Source organism: Manacus vitellinus, unplaced genomic scaffold (genome assembly GCF_001715985.3).
Source record: "Manacus vitellinus isolate BGI_N305 unplaced genomic scaffold, ASM171598v3 scaffold_64_pilon, whole genome shotgun sequence".
NCBI lineage: Eukaryota > Metazoa > Chordata > Aves > Passeriformes > Pipridae > Manacus > Manacus vitellinus.
In genome coordinates, this window is record NW_021940718.1 from 2,580,546 (window position 1) to 2,597,797 (window position 17,252).

At 54.8% G+C, this 17,252-nt stretch overlaps 1 protein-coding gene across 1 annotated transcript; it reads left to right on the forward strand.

Annotated features, from left to right (window-relative positions):
- Positions 1-354: 354 nt before the first annotated feature.
- LOC103758034 (excitatory amino acid transporter 5) lies at positions 355-15,423 on the forward strand. The gene is made up of 11 exons (XM_008924237.3): positions 355-531; positions 2,464-2,543; positions 5,291-5,503; positions 6,192-6,234; positions 6,991-7,213; positions 10,050-10,149; positions 10,360-10,593; positions 12,105-12,299; positions 12,948-13,082; positions 14,812-14,911; positions 15,007-15,423. The coding sequence occupies exons 1-11, from the start codon at positions 355-357 to the stop codon at positions 15,142-15,144; spliced, it is 1,638 nt and encodes a 545-aa protein (XP_008922485.1). The 3' UTR covers positions 15,145-15,423.
- Positions 15,424-17,252: the final 1,829 nt, after the last annotated feature.

Sequence of the window (17,252 nt, forward strand, 5' to 3'; positions counted from 1 at the left end):
GACCCAGATCTGGTGGCAAGACCCAGATCCCTTTGGATCAGAAACCGTGAGGGGAAGGGAGTGCTGGGTCTGAATCCCTGCTCTCAGTCCGTAACCCCCAACCCAGGGGCTGGAGGGTTAAACCGGGAGGGTTCGGCACCGCAGGGGCGGGATGCCAAGCCCAGATTAACCAGTTGAAGACGTCACTTTCCATTATGGGAAAGGCTCCCAAATATCCCTGAAGCTTTTGGTTCTGGGGATTAGCCATCAGTGTACTCAGCTCCCAGCGCAGAGCAGGGGTCCGTCGGTGCCCGTGGCCATGAGCGGGGCTGGGAGCTGCTCCCAGGGGCATCGTCTGGGTGGCTGAGCACAACCATGTGGGAGTGTGTCAGGAGAGCTGTGCTGCACTCCCTGTCCACGGTCCTCCTGCGCCTCTGGAAGTGGCTGAGGGCTTTCTGGTACAAAAATGGCCTCCTGACCCTCTCGATGCTGTCGGTCGCCACCGGGTGCCTCCTGGGGTTCCTGCTGCGGACGCTGGAGCTGACGGACCTGGTAAGCCTGGCCAGGGTGGGGATGGGAGTGAGGGACGTGGAGTGATCGGGGGGACAACCAGCCCTGGGGCCAGTAAGGGTCCCAGATGGGCACAGCCCCAAAAGCAAAGGCTCCCGTCCAAGAAAACGCCTCAGGGCAGGTTTCTGCACATGGGTTTGGTTTTTGGTTTTGTTTTTTTTTTTTTTTTTTTTGACCAAGAAGCTGTCAACAAATGCCAAAGCTGCAGGACAAATCCTGCCTTCCTCCAGTGGGAGTGGGGGGCTCTGGGATGGAGCCCATGGGACTGCAAGAGCCTCCAGGTGGGTTGGGGAGGGGAAGGTGGGGAATGGCTGCTTGGCTGCAAGATGCTCAGTGACAGGCTCCCCCCAACACCTCCAGCAGCAATGGGGTCCCAGGGATGAGCTGCTCCCCTGACCCTCCCCAGCTGTGCAGATGCTCAATCCAAGCACGTTTCTGCTCTCTGGAGAAGACCCAGCAAATAAATAAGGGTGGGTGGGGAGCCTGGGGGGGTCTTCCAGGGGTCCCTCCTCTGAGGACCCTTGGAAACAAACACATTGGAGAAAATGCCCCTAAAAGGCACGTTCAGCCAGCGCTTTCCAGGAGGATCACGCTGTGGAACAGCCCCGGATCCCAGGGCTGTGCTGGCACTGGGCAGCTGGGCTGGCTCAGCCCTGATCCTCGGCAGGCTGGGGAGCCCAGGAGGGGGAATGCTGCTCCAGGGAGAGCTTGGCCAGTGCTGGAACATCCCCGTGTTGCCCACTTGGATTTAGCAAAGTCTTGTCATTTCAATTAGGCCCCTCAACATCAGCGCAGCGGGGATGATCTCGTTACTTAATTGGAGCCGGGTGTAATCTCCCTCAGCCCAGTGCACAGCCCGTGGGGCCAGCACAGCCTCGGGGCTCCAGGCCCTCATCCTGCCATGCACTGAGCTCATCCATCCTCTGCCCCAGCCACTGCTCCCCATTAGAGACTTTTGTCCCCAAACCCACACCACGGAGGAGGGGCCAGGCCCTGCTTTCCTCCCCACAGTGGGAAATGTTATGAAGTTAAAAGACCCGCTGACAAAGAGGTGCTGCTCCAACCTGCTGGCACCCCTTGCTCATGTCTGGGCCCATTGGAGCTCCCCAGGGACATGAGCCACATCCAGACCCCAGTGGGACAGCACAGGGACAGCACAGGGACAGCACAGGGACGGCAGTGAGGAGCAGTTGTTTGACCACCTGCCTTGGCACACCTCAAAGCCTTACTTTGGAGTAACCAAAAGTACCTGCTTGGCTTGGGGCCATCTCAGATCCATCCCTGACACCTCTACAGTGGCACAGTGAAAGATGGGGGGCAGGGAGGGAGGGAGGAAGGGTGGTTGGATGCAGGGATGGAAGGATGGTGGGTGGAGGTAGGGATGGAGGGATGCAGGAGGGAAAGAAGGCATTGATTTAATGGAGGAAGGGATAAATGGATGGATGGAGGGTGGGTAGAGGTAGGGATGGAGGGATGCTGGTCAGGGGGCTGCTGGTCCCACAGACCCTCACTGTCCCCTTGGTCATGGCTGTGCTATCTGGAATTTGGGGGTCTCTCTCCAGACAGCCCTTCCCCATGGCCATGTGAGGGATGTAGGGGATGTGAAGAGATGCCACAGCACAGAAACCTCCCTTGTTGCACTGAGGCTGCCCCATAAGTGGGCTGGACACCCGGGCTGTCCCTGAGCTTGCCTTTGCCACCTGCAGCCACAGGGTATTCCCACCCTTGGCTGCTCCTGATGGCTCTGGGGCACTTTGCAGATGCTCCCTGATAACAAGAGCAACAACATTCAGGAGGAGCCAGCTCAGAGCTGGGCCCAGTTTGGAAAAAGGCAAATTTATCAAGTTTGAGCCCTTAACCCACAATCATCACCCACTCAGTGCTCACCTGACACAGGCTCTGCTCTGTGTGCAGGAGAAGCAGTATTTTTCCTTTCCTGGAGAGCTTCTCATGAGGATGCTGAAGATGCTGATCCTGCCCTTGATCACCTCCAGGTAAAACATCACCTTCTACTCTAAAGCATCATCTTCCCATTGCATTGAGGAGATGGGCCCCTGACCCCCCATTGAGGAGATCACCCCAAAACTGCCTGGGGTGAGAATAACCCTGGCCCCAGGCAGCTGGCAGCCAAGCAGCATCCCCTGGCTTGGTGTACATCAAACCCCACGATTTCCCAGCAGGTCTGGAACAAATCCTCACCTGGAATTGGTAGGCACCTGCACCCAGGTCAGACACCTGCACTGGCTGGGGTGTTTCCCTTCTTTTGGGCAGCTGGTGATGCTGGGACCCTCCGTGGGCAGTTGTGAGGGGTGGCTGTTTAACCTCAAAGCAGATTCCCTTATTTAGAGGGATTTGAGAAAGCTCAAGTAGAAACAAAAAGCATCCCTCAGTGCTCTGTCTGTGTTTGCAAACCCCCATTTGATGGGCCCATACAGACCTAGAAATAAGAAACAGAGCCAGCAGTCACTCAGCTCTAAGCTTATATGGATTAAATACTGTAAACAATTGCTGGCACGTGCTCATTAGACACACCCAGCCCATAACTCCTCATTCCCTCGAGGATGTGTCGTTCCTCTATTGTTTGTCAGAGTTTGCTTGTTGCCCCATTTGCCTCTGGTTTATTTTTGGGAGCGGTGGGGTCTCTATCCTGGCCACACTTGGCCTGTTGAGCATCAGCCCCTGTGGAGATTCTTTTTTTCCCCTCCAGTACCTCACATCCCTCCCCCGAGGCACTTGAGGGTTTCCCTCTGCTCTCAGCCCTCCCTGCAGCTCAGTGACCTGGGTCATCCCCTCTCACCACTCTCCTGCCTGCAGGCACAGGGTCTGCATGGGGCTCCCAGGAGTTTTCCTGCATGTTGGATTGAACCAGGGATTTTTCTTATTTAATTACTGAATGATGGTGAAGTGGCATCTTCTGTCTCCACACCATCCCATGGGGGACTGGGAGCTCCCCAAGCCTCAAGTCGGAATCACCCACCTCAGCATTGCTTTTGTGGCCTCTTGAGCTTCCAAAGCCCCTTTCCTCCTGGACATGTGGCTGCTGGAGGGGATCTGTGGGCTGGCCACTACCTCAGCCACCCCATCCCATGTGTCCCCAAGGCTGGCATTTACCCTCACAGCCCCCCTCTCTGTCATGTCCTGCCTGAGGGTCGTTGGGCCAGTGCTGGACTCCACCAGCAGCTTCAGGGGTCTGCAGGGCTCAGTGTGGGTCTGCACACATATGGGGCACCTGCAGCCCCCAAACATGCATATTTCATAGAATCCCAGAAAATCCTGAGCTGAAGAGACCCACAAGGTCCATCCAGCCCAACCCCTGCCCTGCACAGACACCCCAACAATCCCACCCTGTCCCTCAGAGCGTTGTCCAAACGCTCCTGGAGCTCTGGCAGCCTTGGGGCCGTGCCCACTGCCCTGGGGAGCCTGGGCAGTGCCCCAGCACCCTGTGGGGGAAGAACCTTTCCCTGAGATCCATCCCAACCCCCCTGGCACAGCTCCAGCCCTTCCCTGGGTCCTGTCCCTGGTCCCAGAGCAGAGCTCAGTCCCTGCCCCTCCGCCTCCCCTCGGCAGGAGCTGCAGCCCCCGAGGAGTCTCCCCTCAGTCTCCTCTGCTCCAGCTGAACCAGCCGAGTGCCCTCAGCTGCTCCTCAGACCCTTCCCCTCCAGACCCTTCCCCAGCTCCCTGTCCCTCCTTTGGACACTCTCCAGCAGCTTCAGATCCCTCTGACACTGTGGCCCCAAACAGCCCCCAGGACTCGAGGTGAGGCCGCCCCAGGTCAGAGCAGGGTTGGACAATCCCCTCCCTGGCCCGGCCGGCGATGCTGGGCCTGATGCCCCCCGGGACAGGGTGGCCCTTTGGGCTGCCAGGACACTCTGCTGACTCAGATCCAACTGGCCACTGACCAGGACCCCCAGGGCCCTTCCCATGGTGCTGTTCCCCAGCCCCTCGTTCCCCAGTTTGTCCCTGCATCCAACACTGCCCGTCCCAGGGGCAGGATCTGGCATTTGCCTTTCTTAAACACCACACAGTTGGGGATTGCCCAGCCCTCACATTTGTCAGGACGTGACAAATGTCCTTGAGGGAGTCAGCAACTCCTCCCAACTTGATGTCCTCAGCAAATCCACTGAGGACCTTCCAGTCCTATAACCAAGTTGCCCCCACCACGGGCACTGCTCTCCCTGCTGGGGCAGCCAGTAATGCCCTCTCTATTTTTAGCCATTTTGCTAAGAAGTAGCTTATGGGTTACATCTTAGGAAAGCTTAGGTGTGCATGAAATCTGAACCAGCACCTCTCTCCTGGGGGTGTGGGGCCCATCCCCACCAGGATTTTATGAACTTGGCTGGTGCATTCCTTTGCTGTTCAGTCACACACAGCAGTGGCACAGGACGCTGGAGATTCAGGGTAACGGTATCTTACCAAAAAAGAACAACATCAGTTATTCACCATCAAAATACACTAAGAATACAAACTTCTTAACCCTTGGAGACAACAGAAAACACGGCCAGACCTTGAAAAGAGGTGTCTCCTGCCCTTCACAGCTCAGCCTGGGTTGCCACAAGCCCGTCCTGGGTGTGAGACCCTGTGGGCACTGGCACACGAACATGCAAGAGCTCAGTGATGCCCTCAGGCACTGGTTTAGAAAATATCTATGGAAACCACTCCCACCTTGGCTATTTTGCCCACCAGACGCATCCTGTGCAGCTCTGGCAGCAGACACTGACTGACCACCAGGTTTTTGCTGCAGCCTCATGTCCGGTTTGGCCACCATGGACTCCAAGGCCTGTGGGAAGATGGGGGTGATCACCATCACCTACTACCTTTGGACAACCTTCCTGGCAGTGACTGTGGGGATCATCCTCGTGGTCAGCATCCACCCTGGGGCAGCTGCCCAGAAGGACAATGACACTGTGGGGAAGGTGGTGCTGAGCTCCGCTGACGCGCTGCTGGATTTGATCAGGTACCTCCCAGGATTTCAGCAGGGGCCAAGTTTATGATGACAAGATCTTCCCAGAAGGCTCCAAGTTCCCAGGAGACATTGAGATCTCCAGGGAAACAGGAGAACTGCTGGCCAGGTGCTGGTACCTCCGAGCCCAGCGCTGTGGGGTTCATTTACCCCACCACACGTCCCTCTGACCACTGTCACTGTCACTGCTCTCCCAAAGCCACCTGCAAACAGGGGAAGGAGCAGAGAACAGACACGTTAACACTCCCTCAAGGCTCAGGGGTTCTCCCCTGCAACTCCAGCAGGGAGATGCCAAGCCTGGAGCTGCCCCAGGGCTGTCTTTAAGCAGCAGGTGGGGATACCTGGGGAGGGGGTGAAGCACCGACCCAGGGGCTGGGGGGGAATCTCCATTTCTAGAGGCATTCCATGGACTGGACCAGGTTCTGAGCATTCTGCTCCAGCTCTGAGGCTTCTGCTACAGGTGGCAGATGTCTGTCCCAGGCTCTGGCTTTCCATGAGTCCCATTTATGAGTGATTCTCAGTCCTGCTCTGTGTTGACCTTCCAGCCTCTCTTTGCCCTCAGCCTGCTGGTGTTGGCTGTAACATCCTCCTCCAGGTCTCCATGCCCACCAGAGGTGCTTCCCAGGGTGCTCCCTGTGCTCTCACAACACACTTTAACCTCCATGTTGTTGCTCTCTTGCAGAAACATGTTTCCTTCTAACCTGGTTGAAGCTTCATTCCAGCAGGTGAGTTCACCTGGCCCCTCTGTGGGCGCCTGGGATGGTGCTCAGCTCCACGTGGGGCTGCCTCTTTCCCCACCCACAGCCCAGACATGAGCCCCTTCTCCCTTCCCCTTCCCTTCCTTTCCTCCTTTTTCCTTCCCTTCCCCTTTCCTCCTTCCCCTCCCCTCTGCCTCCCTCCCCCTCACCCCAGGGAGGGCACCTGAAGGCAGGAGGGTGCTGGGGGAACACAGGCTCACAGGGACCCCTGGGAGGGGAGGGAGGGTCGTGTACAGAAAAAGCAGCTCCCCAGTCCCAGGGGAAGGGGCAGCAGAGGGGCAGGCAGGAGGCACAGGGCAGGCTGGGGTGGGCAAAGGGGACAGGCTGAGGAGGGGGCAGGTAGGGTGGAGGGAGAGGGAAAACAAGCAAACTCATGGCATTGGGAAAGCATCAGTAAAGCCCCCAGGTACAGGGATGGGGGGACCTCTCCCTGGGGACCACAGTTCTCCCCCAGTGCTGTGCTGGGATCCCACAGAGGTCTGCAGAGACCCGACTCACACCACCACGTGTCTGCCCAGCAGCCTTGGCCAGCAGTGGCTGGGCTCTGCAGGGAGCAGCCACAGCTCCTCTTGCCTCTTGCTCCTTATTTCCACCAGCCTTTTACTGCCTGGAAAACAAACTCTGAACCTCCGTGACCGCCAGGGCTGCCTTGCCTCCGTGTTCAGAGCAGGATGGAGCTCACACCAGCAGCACACCACCCTCACTCCTTTGCTTCTCTTCCAGTATCGAACCGTTCTTGTCCCGGTGGTGAAGTCTCCCGGCTCCCCAGAGGTCCCAGGGAAACCTGTCAACTTTATTTACTTCGCACCCGACGACCAAAACCCCGAAATCCACCGGCCCGTGTTCCTGGAGCTGACACCATCCCCCGAGATGACCTACAGGACCCTGGCTGGGACCAGCAACGAGATGAACGTCCTGGGGATCGTCATCTTCTCAGCAACAATAGGTACCTGCTCCTCCAGAGCGGGGCTGCAGCCACCACACTCACCCTGGGGAGAGCTGTGGGAGGAGGTTCTTTAACTGCTCCAGTCCCTGGGAACTGGGCCCAGCACAGAGCTCTGTCCCATCAGTCCCACCCGTGGTGGAGCTCACTGAGGCTGTAGGCACTGGGAAGGCTGTTTTCTCCCCAGATTTCCCATATGAGCTTCCACAGCCCACACGGGGTTCCTGGGGGGTTTCAAACCGTAACATAACCTTTCTTGAGGTGTAATTTTGCAGAGGCTGCCTGGGACACAGCTCATCCCAATGATCCAAACCCTTCATGCTGAGGGTTCAGCCCCCTGAGCAGGCAGGATGTGACAGTGGGGTCAGACTTGTGCTGTCACAAATATATGGGAATTTACAACAGGAGTTTCTGAAGGAGGTAGGGAAGCATTCTGCATTGAGCAGCCTGCAATCCTGTGTGGACAGGGTGCTCAGCAGCAATTTTGAGAAGGAAGATGGACCAGAGGTTGTGGAGAGACACGTGCAAGAGAGAAGGAGGTTTGAAGGGGAGAAAGTCACTGCAAGGAGGAACTTGGAGCTGGCTCAAAGTGACACCAGGTACAAGGCTGAGCAAGAAAGGAGGGAAGGACCAGGAGGAAAAAGAGTAGGAGGCAGTGAGATAAGGATGGGGACAGGATTATGTGTAGATTAAGAGGTGAGGGCAAGGAGCTTGAACTTTGTGTATAAGGAACCAAAAAGCCAATTAGAGGATTTGAGGGGAGGAGGCAGCACAGCCAGCACAGCACTGGAGAGCACTGACTGCGGTCAGAGCCACGGAGAGGGGCCAGTTCTAAAGGCCAGGACACAGAGAGAGCCCCGAGGGGGTGGCCTCAGTGAGGCTGGGCAGAGCCAGATCCCTGCAGACTTTGCCTCTGGCAAACTCCTGTCCCAGCAACCAACTCCTCCTGCAGACCCTGGACGCTCAGGGAAAGTGCTGAGCTCTTGCCTGCAGGACACGTGCCCTCCTACAGCCCTGTCAAACCTGCAAGAAGAAGCTGCTTTTCTCCTCTGGCGTGGGAGTGGGATCAGCCTGAGTTAGGAGGCAGCAGGAGATCACCTGAGCCAGCCCCAGCCACCAGCTGCGCTCCCCATGTTCTGCCCAGGATGGATTAGAGCTCCACGAAGCCACAGACTGGCAGAGCATCACCTGCACTGGGCATGGGTACCTCAGTAAAGGATTCATATACCCACAGGAGGCTTTCCCTGCAAGGAAGGGCCTGGCAGAAAACAGGAGAGGGACAGGGAAGGCACCACAGCCCCATGGAGTGGGGAGGGCACTCGGCTTGTTCAGTGGGGACAGCTTGGGAAACAGGATCACCTCCTCCATGCAAGGGGGGGAGGCCAGGTGGGAACTGGCTGAGGCCTCAGCAAAGGGTATTTTTGTGTGAGAGCAAAATTAGGCAGTTTGTGTGCCTGAGAGCAAAGCACCCACAGAGCACCTGCTGGGTACCAGAGTGACTTTGCTCTGACATCCCTCCACTGTCACTGAGAGCCTCAGTCCTTTTGAAATCCAGAAAAGAGCAGAGATTTCAAGCTCCTTGCAGGAAGCTGTCTGTTTGCTACGGACATGTCTCCCAAATCAGTTCTGTAGGATCTGAAGAGCAATGACTTTTGTGCAAAGCAGCTTTTGTGGCCATCAAATACCAGATGAATACCCACAGAGCTGAGATTTAAACGTGCCAAGCCTTGTCTCATTTCTGAAAGTCCTGGCAAAGGTGACTCCATCTCATCTCTCTTCTGAGCAAGGCAAGAGATTCCACCACCCACCAAGGGCCTCTGAGGACTGAGGAGGGATGAGTGGGACAAGATCCTGTCTATATTCTTCTTTTCCAAGCTAAAGCAGATGCCTGTACAGTGCTTCAAAATTAATTTTAGCCAATACAAGGAGGCCGTGCTGTGGGCTGGAAACAATATGGAAAAATGCTCAAAGCCTCCTCCTTCCTTTGCTCAGTGGGTTCCTGGGAAAGCTCCCAGCCAGTGAAACCAATGGGATTTAACACTGGCAAGCCAGACAGCACCATTACCCCTCCTAACCATTCCTGTATTTCTGCTCTAGTATTCCTTCAACAGAAAATCAGGCTGGATTACGTTAATGCAACAACATCAAAAGGAAAAAACAGACTTAAGAGAGGAGGCTTAATGGCTGTATCCAAGCAACTCAGTCAGATCCTTCCTGACGTATCACTGCACAGCCCCATGTGTTGTCACCAGCAGGGAACAGCCTGTGAGCCACCAGCAGGGTGAGGAACAGCCCTGCCCAGGGGGGGACTGAGAGAGCCACTGCCCCCAGGACCAGACCCTGAGCACTGCTGGAGTGATCCGAGTGGCACATCCTGAGCAAGGGCAGGGCTGCAGCACAGCACCACATCCTCAGCTACAGAGAACCCCACCAGGCTCTGTCCTGCAAAAAAAAAATCCATTTCTGCTCCCGGAGCTCATTATTCTTGTATTACCAAACAGCAGTCCAGCCATCCACCTAATCCAGCTGATCCCCAGTTTATCCACCTCGGGAAGTGACTCTTCCAGCCCTGAGCAGCACTGAAGTTTAGCTGTTTTCTGTGCAAGGAACAGTCCAAATCCTGGCCCTGGGTCTGGTGGGGTTTTGTGAGAGAAGGCAGATGTGTTTGCTTGGGGCAGGGAAGGGCCGTGACTCGCGAGAGCTCGTGGCAATCTGTGCTGAGTGTCAGCTTGCCCAGTGCCCCCCGTTCTGTGGCCACCAGAGCCTCCAGACACCCAGCCCGACACGTGCTGCTCCCATGCTGCTCCTGAGTAACGTAACCCACTGTGTTTGGTTGCAGGACTCCTCCTGGGGAAAATGGGCGAGCGAGGAGCCCCCCTGGTTAACGTGTGCCAGTGCCTGAACGAAGCAGTTATGAAAATTGTCTCGATGGCCGTTTGGTAAATCTGGTTTCCATTGATTTCAGTTGATTGCCTTTCCTGCTGTCTGATGGCACTGCTGGTCACACCTCTGTGTGTATCTGTTGTGAGCACTGGATTTGTTTTCGTGCAGCTGCACCACACGGTACCAAACACTGCAGTGCCTGTCGTGCAGTGCTTCAGGCACTGCTGCACCCTCAGGAATTATTTTTTTATTCTTATTCTTTGCAGGTACTTCCCCTTTGGCATTGTGTTTCTCATTGCTGGAAAGATCCTGGAGATGGAAGATCCATCAGTTATAGGACAGAAGCTGGGACTGTATGTCATTACAGTGGTGTCAGGGCTTGCCGTGCACGGACTCGTCATTTTACCTCTGCTTTTTGTGCTCATAACTAAGAAAAACCCCTTTGCTTTCATTCAGGGGATCCTGCAAGCCTTGCTGATCGCCTTAGCTACATCCTCCAGGTAGGAAAACGTGGCTGAAACCTGCCAATGCCACTGAGCAGTAAGCTGGTTTAGCAAGGGAGGCGTGGCTGTGTATGGCCAGGTGAGCTGTACAGGAGGACTGGTGTTAACTTAAAGGAAAATTATGCTCCAGCACTATTTGAAATGCAAGTGCTCCTGGTTTTCAAGGGAAGCAGATTCTTGGCCCTGCCCTGGCCTCAGTATATCTGGAGATCAGGGCAGCTCACGGTGCCATTCACCCTCTCTGGGGTTTTCCCAGACCAAACCAGCAATGTTTCTCTGTGTGTGTGTGTGTGTGTCTGTGCTTCTTTTAAATGCTGCAGCAGTTTTCTTTCCATGAATTCAAACTAGAACTGCTGTAGGTGCTTTATAAAAACACATGGGTTTATGATCCTGGGGTTTAACTGAAAACATCAAAAGCTCTTCTGAACGCTTTTCTGACAATCTAAAATGAACTCCCTATGTCTCAAATTCCTCCACAGAAAAATGTTGTCTACTTTGAAAAGATTTTATAATTTTACATTATATTCATCTACTGTATTTTCATTGAAAAACATTCTTTATAACAATGAAGAAACTTTACACTACAAACTACCATCCTTTCTGGATGACACACAAGTTCAAACATTTTCCTAGAAAACATCTGACCAGGCAAAGAGGCAAAGGGTTTTTCTGGCCTCCCTGTTGCTTCTTGACATGATCCCAATAAAGCCACCTAGACAGTGACTCCCTTCCAAGCCCCCACTGCTGCAGGTGCTTCTGCAACTCTTAATGACCTGCCCTCCTCCTGAACCTGTGTCTCCAGCTCTGTCTCCATCAGGCTTCCTCCTCCCTCTGCTCTGCAGCCAGCTAAGTGAGCTGGAGAGGTGGCACACAGGGATGGAGGGAACACCCTGCTCCTTGTCCCAGCCCCATGGTCTGTGCCTGGGGGTCACTGTGCTGTGCTCTGCATCCAGCTCCTTTCCCAAAAGCAGTCCCGTCCTCCCAGAGTCTGTCGTGATCCCATCAACTTCTCTTCTGGGGTCTCCTTTCTTCCACTTGTTCTTTCTTCTCCGTGTCCTCATCCTGGCTCCCGTGGGACAGCTCAGGTCCTCCTGCCAGAAAGAAACAAGAGAGAGTTCAGGGGGTGCAGGAGCCAAGACAGCTGCCCCTCGTGCCCACGGCACAGGGGAGAGAGACAAGGACCACGGGGGTCAGGCTGGAGCCTGGCATGGCCAGTGCTGTCCCCCACTGTCCCACGCTCCAGGAGGTGCTGCAGGATTAATGTGGGGGCCAGGGATGCACAACAGAGCTGCAGCCACGGCACAGAGTTGGTCAGAGTGGCACCTGCAGCCACTGAAACGACATTCTGACACTTTCTCTCGCAGCCTGCAGCTCCCTCAGCCAATGGTGTCCCTTCCTCGGGTGGTGCGAGCTGAAGAGGCTCTCACGGCTGCAGCCATTTGTGTTACGGTGCCGCCTCACCCCACGCAAGCAGCAGAGGCAATCACTGATCATTTCTTGTCCTGCAGCTCAGCCACCCTGCCCATCACCCTCAAGTGTCTCCTGGAGAACAACGGCATCGACAGGCGCGTGGCGCGGTTCGTGCTCCCCGTCGGTGCCACCATCAACATGGACGGCACCGCCCTCTACGAGGCCGTGGCTGCCATCTTCATCGCCCAGGTCAACGAGTATGAACTGGATCTGGGACAAATTATAACCATAAGGTAAAGGTTTCTTGGCAGCAGCCGAATTATTTCTCCCTGTTCCCATTTACGGGCCTTAGGACAACCTCTCACGCGCTTTTCCCGTTCGCAGAGGTCTTGTCAGTGCACAGAGTGAACTTTTCTGGGAAGCTGAGGAGCAGGGAAAGGGGCAGCGTGTTGCAGGCCCTGCATCATGTGCCAGGGAATGCTGGGCTGGGCTCTGCACCCAGAATCTGCTGCAGGTCAAGGACTTTGCCTGTAGGGAAAAGCCCAGTTGTACAGACAGGACGGCTGGAGCAGGTCAGCACTGCAAGACCTGAGCACAGGAGGGTTTCTGCAGGTGCCATTTACTCCCCTTCAGGAATGGGATATCTGCATTCCATAAGCAAGGAAATAAAGCACCTAAATAGATAATAATAATTAAGTACAGTTGCAAATATTTAGCAGTTTTAAGCAGGGGCTCCCTCCCCTTGAAGGCAGAGGGGAGCTGTGCAAGCACAGAGCCAGGACACCAGCTACCAGCCCCTGCTGTGCACAGGCAGGGGGGTTCGGGATGGCAGCAGCCAGGAGCAGGAAGGTGGAGGGAGCCAGATCCAAGCCAGCCCTTCCACAGAGGAACAACTCACTTTTCCACGCTCGTGTGAACTGCGCAGCCCCTTCTCGTTGCAGCATCACGGCCTCGGCCGCCAGCATCGGCGCCGCCGGCATCCCGCAGTCCGGGCTCGTCACCATGGTCATCGTGCTCACCTCGGTGGGGCTCCCGACCGAGGACATCACCCTCATCATCGCCGTCGACTGGGCTCTGTAAGTGCTCTCCTTAGGACCTGCTACGGGTTCCGGGTTCGTGGTGACGTATCTTCCTCTTGGTGGATGAAACCAGACTGATCTCGAGACAGAAACTGGATTACACTTGTCACAAACAGAACACACACCTTGTGAAATCACAGAATCACAGAATCAACTGCGTTGGAAAAGACCTCTGAGATCATCAAGTCCAACCCTTGATCCAACCCCGCTGTGTTTCCCAGCCCATGGCACTGATGCCACATCCAGTCTGTCCTTAAACACCTCCAGGGACAGTGACTCCACCACCTCCCTGGGCAGCCCATTCCAATGGCTGAGCACTCTCTCTGTAAAGAATTTCTTCCTAATATCCAACCTAAACCTCCCCTGGCACAGCTTTAGACCGAGCCCTCTTGTCCTACTGCTGGTTGCCTGGGAGAAGAGCCTGACCCCCCAGCTCCCCCCTCCTGTCAGGGAGTTGCAGAGAGTGAGGAGGTCTCCCCTGAGCCTCCTCTTCTCCAGGCTGAACAGCCCCAGCTCCCTCAGCCTCTCCTCACAGCACTTGTGCCTCAGTCCCTTCTCCAGCCTCGTTGCTCTCCTTCTGCCGCTGCTCCAGCTCCCTTCCATGTCCTTCCTGAGCTGAGGGCCCAGAACTGGACACAGCACTCCAGGGGTGGCCTCACCAGTGCTGAGTCCAGGGGCAGAATCACTTCCTTGGACCTGTTGGCCACACTGTTCCTGATCCAAGCCAGGATCCATTGGCCTTCTTGTCCCCCTGGGCACACTCTGGCTCCTGTTCAGCTCCCTGTCCATCCCCACTCCCAGCTCCCTTCATGCCTGGCTGGCCTCCAGCCACTCTGTGCCCAGCCCGTGGGGCTGCCAGGGCTTGTTGTGGCCAAAGGGCAGGACCCGGCACTTGGCCTGGTTGAACCTCATCCCCTTGGAATCAGCCCAACTCTCCAGCTTGTCCAGGTCCCTCTGCAGCCTTCCAGCAGATCAACACTCCCCCTCCAACTTGGTGTCATCTGCAAATTTGCTGATGGTACACTCAATCCCCTCATCCAGATCATCAGTAAGGACATTAAACAGAACTGGGCCCAACGCTGATCTCTGGGGGACACCACTAGTGAGCAGCCACCAACTGGATGCAGCACCGTTTAAAATGTCCCATTTTAAAGTACTAAGATAAAAGCAAAGCAAATCATTAGGTGAGAAACCACACCGAGCTGACGTGTGGGTGGCTGGTTTGTACTTCACAGCCCCCCTGGGCAGAGAGGGAACAGTGCCTTTCTTTCACTTAAAGGAAGGGTAACACAACACCAGTCCAGCCTTTCAGCATCCCAGGGTACCCACCACCATCACCTGTGATCTACTCACGTGAGAGGTGCCTGGGTAAACAAGTGCTGTGGTTGGATCTACAGGATTTTCTCCCTGAGAGGCATTTCAAGGAGGTAGCTCACCCCCACACTGAGCACAGACGATGCCAATGCCCCAGTCTGGGAGGTGGCACAGGCAGGTCCCTGCACTGAACACGTGCCAGAGTGAGGCAGTCACAGCACGGGGCTCACAGAGACATCACAGCGACTGTTTTCTCTCTGCATCTGCAAAACCATCACAGCCCTCGGCTCACCTTGCCATTAGCAACACCAGTGGGACACCCGGGATGGGGGCTGAGAGGTTCCAAAGCCACCACCCCCTTGGGCACGATGGCTGTGGCCACCCCCTGCCCCCTCACTGTGTCTCTCCCCAGGGACCGGCTGCGGACGATGACCAACGTCCTGGGGGACGCCCTGGCCGCCGGGATCATCGCGCACGTCTGCGAGAAGGACTTTGCCCCAAAGCCCCCCCCGGTACGTCCGAGGGGCTGGGAGGGCAGGGGAATTCAGGACAGACACAGGGCACGGGCTCCCTCCAGAAATTAAAACTGTGCTTTTTCTTCTTGCAGCAGAAGCCAGTGAACAACATAGACAAGCTTCCCTCCACAGAGACCTCACACCCGCATCCCAAAGGCAACGTGATTGAAATGATGGAAGAAACCCTGGTGGATCCGACAGGAGTTCACTACAGCATCTGCCAGGTGTAGCTGACGGCGTTCCTGCTCCCAGGAATGCATCTTGGTGCTAAACACTGACATTGTGAGTGTCGTACGTGGATGCTCTGCAAGATAAAGGCCTTACTTGGCACAAAAAGTGGGAAAATCCTCTCTATCCTTCGAAGACTCTGGGACTCTCTGGCAGGCACCCAAGGGGCAGGGAACCAGATCCTCCCTGCGCCTGAGGACACAGCTGGCAGCTCGCCAGCCTGTCTGAAACGGATGGGTTTGAAGGTTTAATAACTCCCATTTTCCCAGTTCAGCTGTTTTTGAAGGTTAGGGAGGTGACCAGGTGTTAGCAGACTGGATTTGGTAAGAATGCAGCAGGGATGGGACACAACTCTGATCCCTCTAGGCCAGCAGCTCCTTCCCTGCAGGTCAGGCTGTGCTCCAGAAGCTTTTGTTTTCCTTATAATAGAGATTATTTTTTTAAATCATTGCTTTTTATTTTATTACTGTGTTCTCCTCTAAAAACTAAGATTAAGTGAATTTTTGTCTAGAGCTGAAAATCCAGGTTGGATGTAACTGGATTTCCCAGCTGTCAGGTTACACACAGCATGGCTGAGCTGCTCCACTCTCAGCAGGAACAGTGGGATGCACTGGCTGCAGGGATGGAAGGACCAGCTGTAAGCTGTTCCTGTGGCTGTTTTATTCCAGTGAACTAACTGACTGGGCCCAATTGCAGTCATGTTGATTTTCCCAGCTAAGGATCTGTCCCTAAGCTCAAATTCCAATTACAGCCTTAAAATCTAGGCTTCCCAGGGCAGCCTTCTCCACAAAAGCCTTTTATACCAATGATTCATGTAACTGAATTAATTTCTCTCTCAAAATGCCATCTCATCCCTTTTCTCCCTCTTGGTCTTTCCTGCCACAGCGTTAGGACTTGTAACACAGCTCAGACCCCCCCTCACATCATTGAACTGTTCTCCAACCATACATAAAGAAAACACTTTCTGTGCAGAATTCTTTCATGCTGGAGTCAGAGGTTGTAAAATATTTTCTAATTTAGAAGAAATATTCATTCCAGTTTTGCCAAACGAAAAGCAGAAGTCATTAAATATCATAAACCAGCTTTTGCACAAGAACTAGTCATCTTCAATTAACTTCCAAAAGCCTTCCAAGAACCAGAATCCTGGGCAAGGTAAGCTTGAGGCACTGCTGTTAACTTTGGCCTTTCTCACCCTTTCCTCCTTGGTGAGGTTATTTATACCTTTTTAAACAATACAGCCCAACTCCTCCTCAACAGGAGCAGCCACATCATTTGCAAACCAAAATAATCACATTTCAAATCAAGCTCTGCAGCTTCCCCAGTCATCCCTCCCTCCCTCCCTCCTTTCCCATTTGTGATCACCTGGATGCATCACACACTGGTTCAGCTCCAGTGGCTCTGAGGGGTTTTGTGGTTGTTCTTTTACACCTGGAGCAAGCTCAGGCACCCCCAAAACCCCCGAGGAGGCTCCAGGCAGCTCCAGCTCCAGGACAGAGCACCACATCTGTCTGCACCAGCTGCCCACATCCCCCCCAGACACAGCTGGACAAACACTCCCAAAGCACCTGCTCCAAGGCAGTAATTTAAAACAGGCAAAGATTAAAAAGATGATTTATAAGACCTTCCTGTTGCAGTCACTGGTGCCTGGGAGTGCTCACGTCCCTTGCTGGCTGCTCCAGGTGAGCCCAAGCCAACCAGCACAGGTACCTGCACAGGCAGCCAAGATGAGCCCCACTCTCACCTCCATTCCCCCCTCATTAACGAGCTCTGGACATTACAGCACACAATTAACCCTGCAATAAAAGGCAGGACTGGATGTCCATGGCAGAGGTCCTGGCTGAGTGCTGGGGCTGCAGGATGAGCCTCTGGCAGTCCCGTGACAGGGCTCTGTGCCCTCCAGCACACCCAGCTTTTCCCTCACCCTCAGAGGCTGCAATCCTACTAAAACAACTTAAACAGCACATCCCCAAGCCCACTGCAATAAAGAACAAACTATTACTAAAAAACCTGAATATTACATCTAGTAATAAATCTAGAGCTGGTGAAGCCAACCCCACTCTGCACAGATGGCCCCAGGAGCTGCAGGCCTTGTGGTTTATGAGTCACAGAA

Bases quoted from the DNA above. Each gene is read 5' to 3' on its own strand.
- LOC103758034 (XM_008924237.3), top strand. From the start codon at position 355: ATGTGGGAGTGTGTCAGGAGAGCTGTGCTGCACTCCCTGTCCACGGTC. The intron at 10,150-10,359 runs GTAAATCTGGTT...TATTCTTTGCAG, and splicing joins ATTGTCTCGATGGCCGTTTG to GTACTTCCCCTTTGGCATTG. The intron at 14,912-15,006 runs GTACGTCCGAGG...TTCTTCTTGCAG, and splicing joins TTGCCCCAAAGCCCCCCCCG to CAGAAGCCAGTGAACAACAT.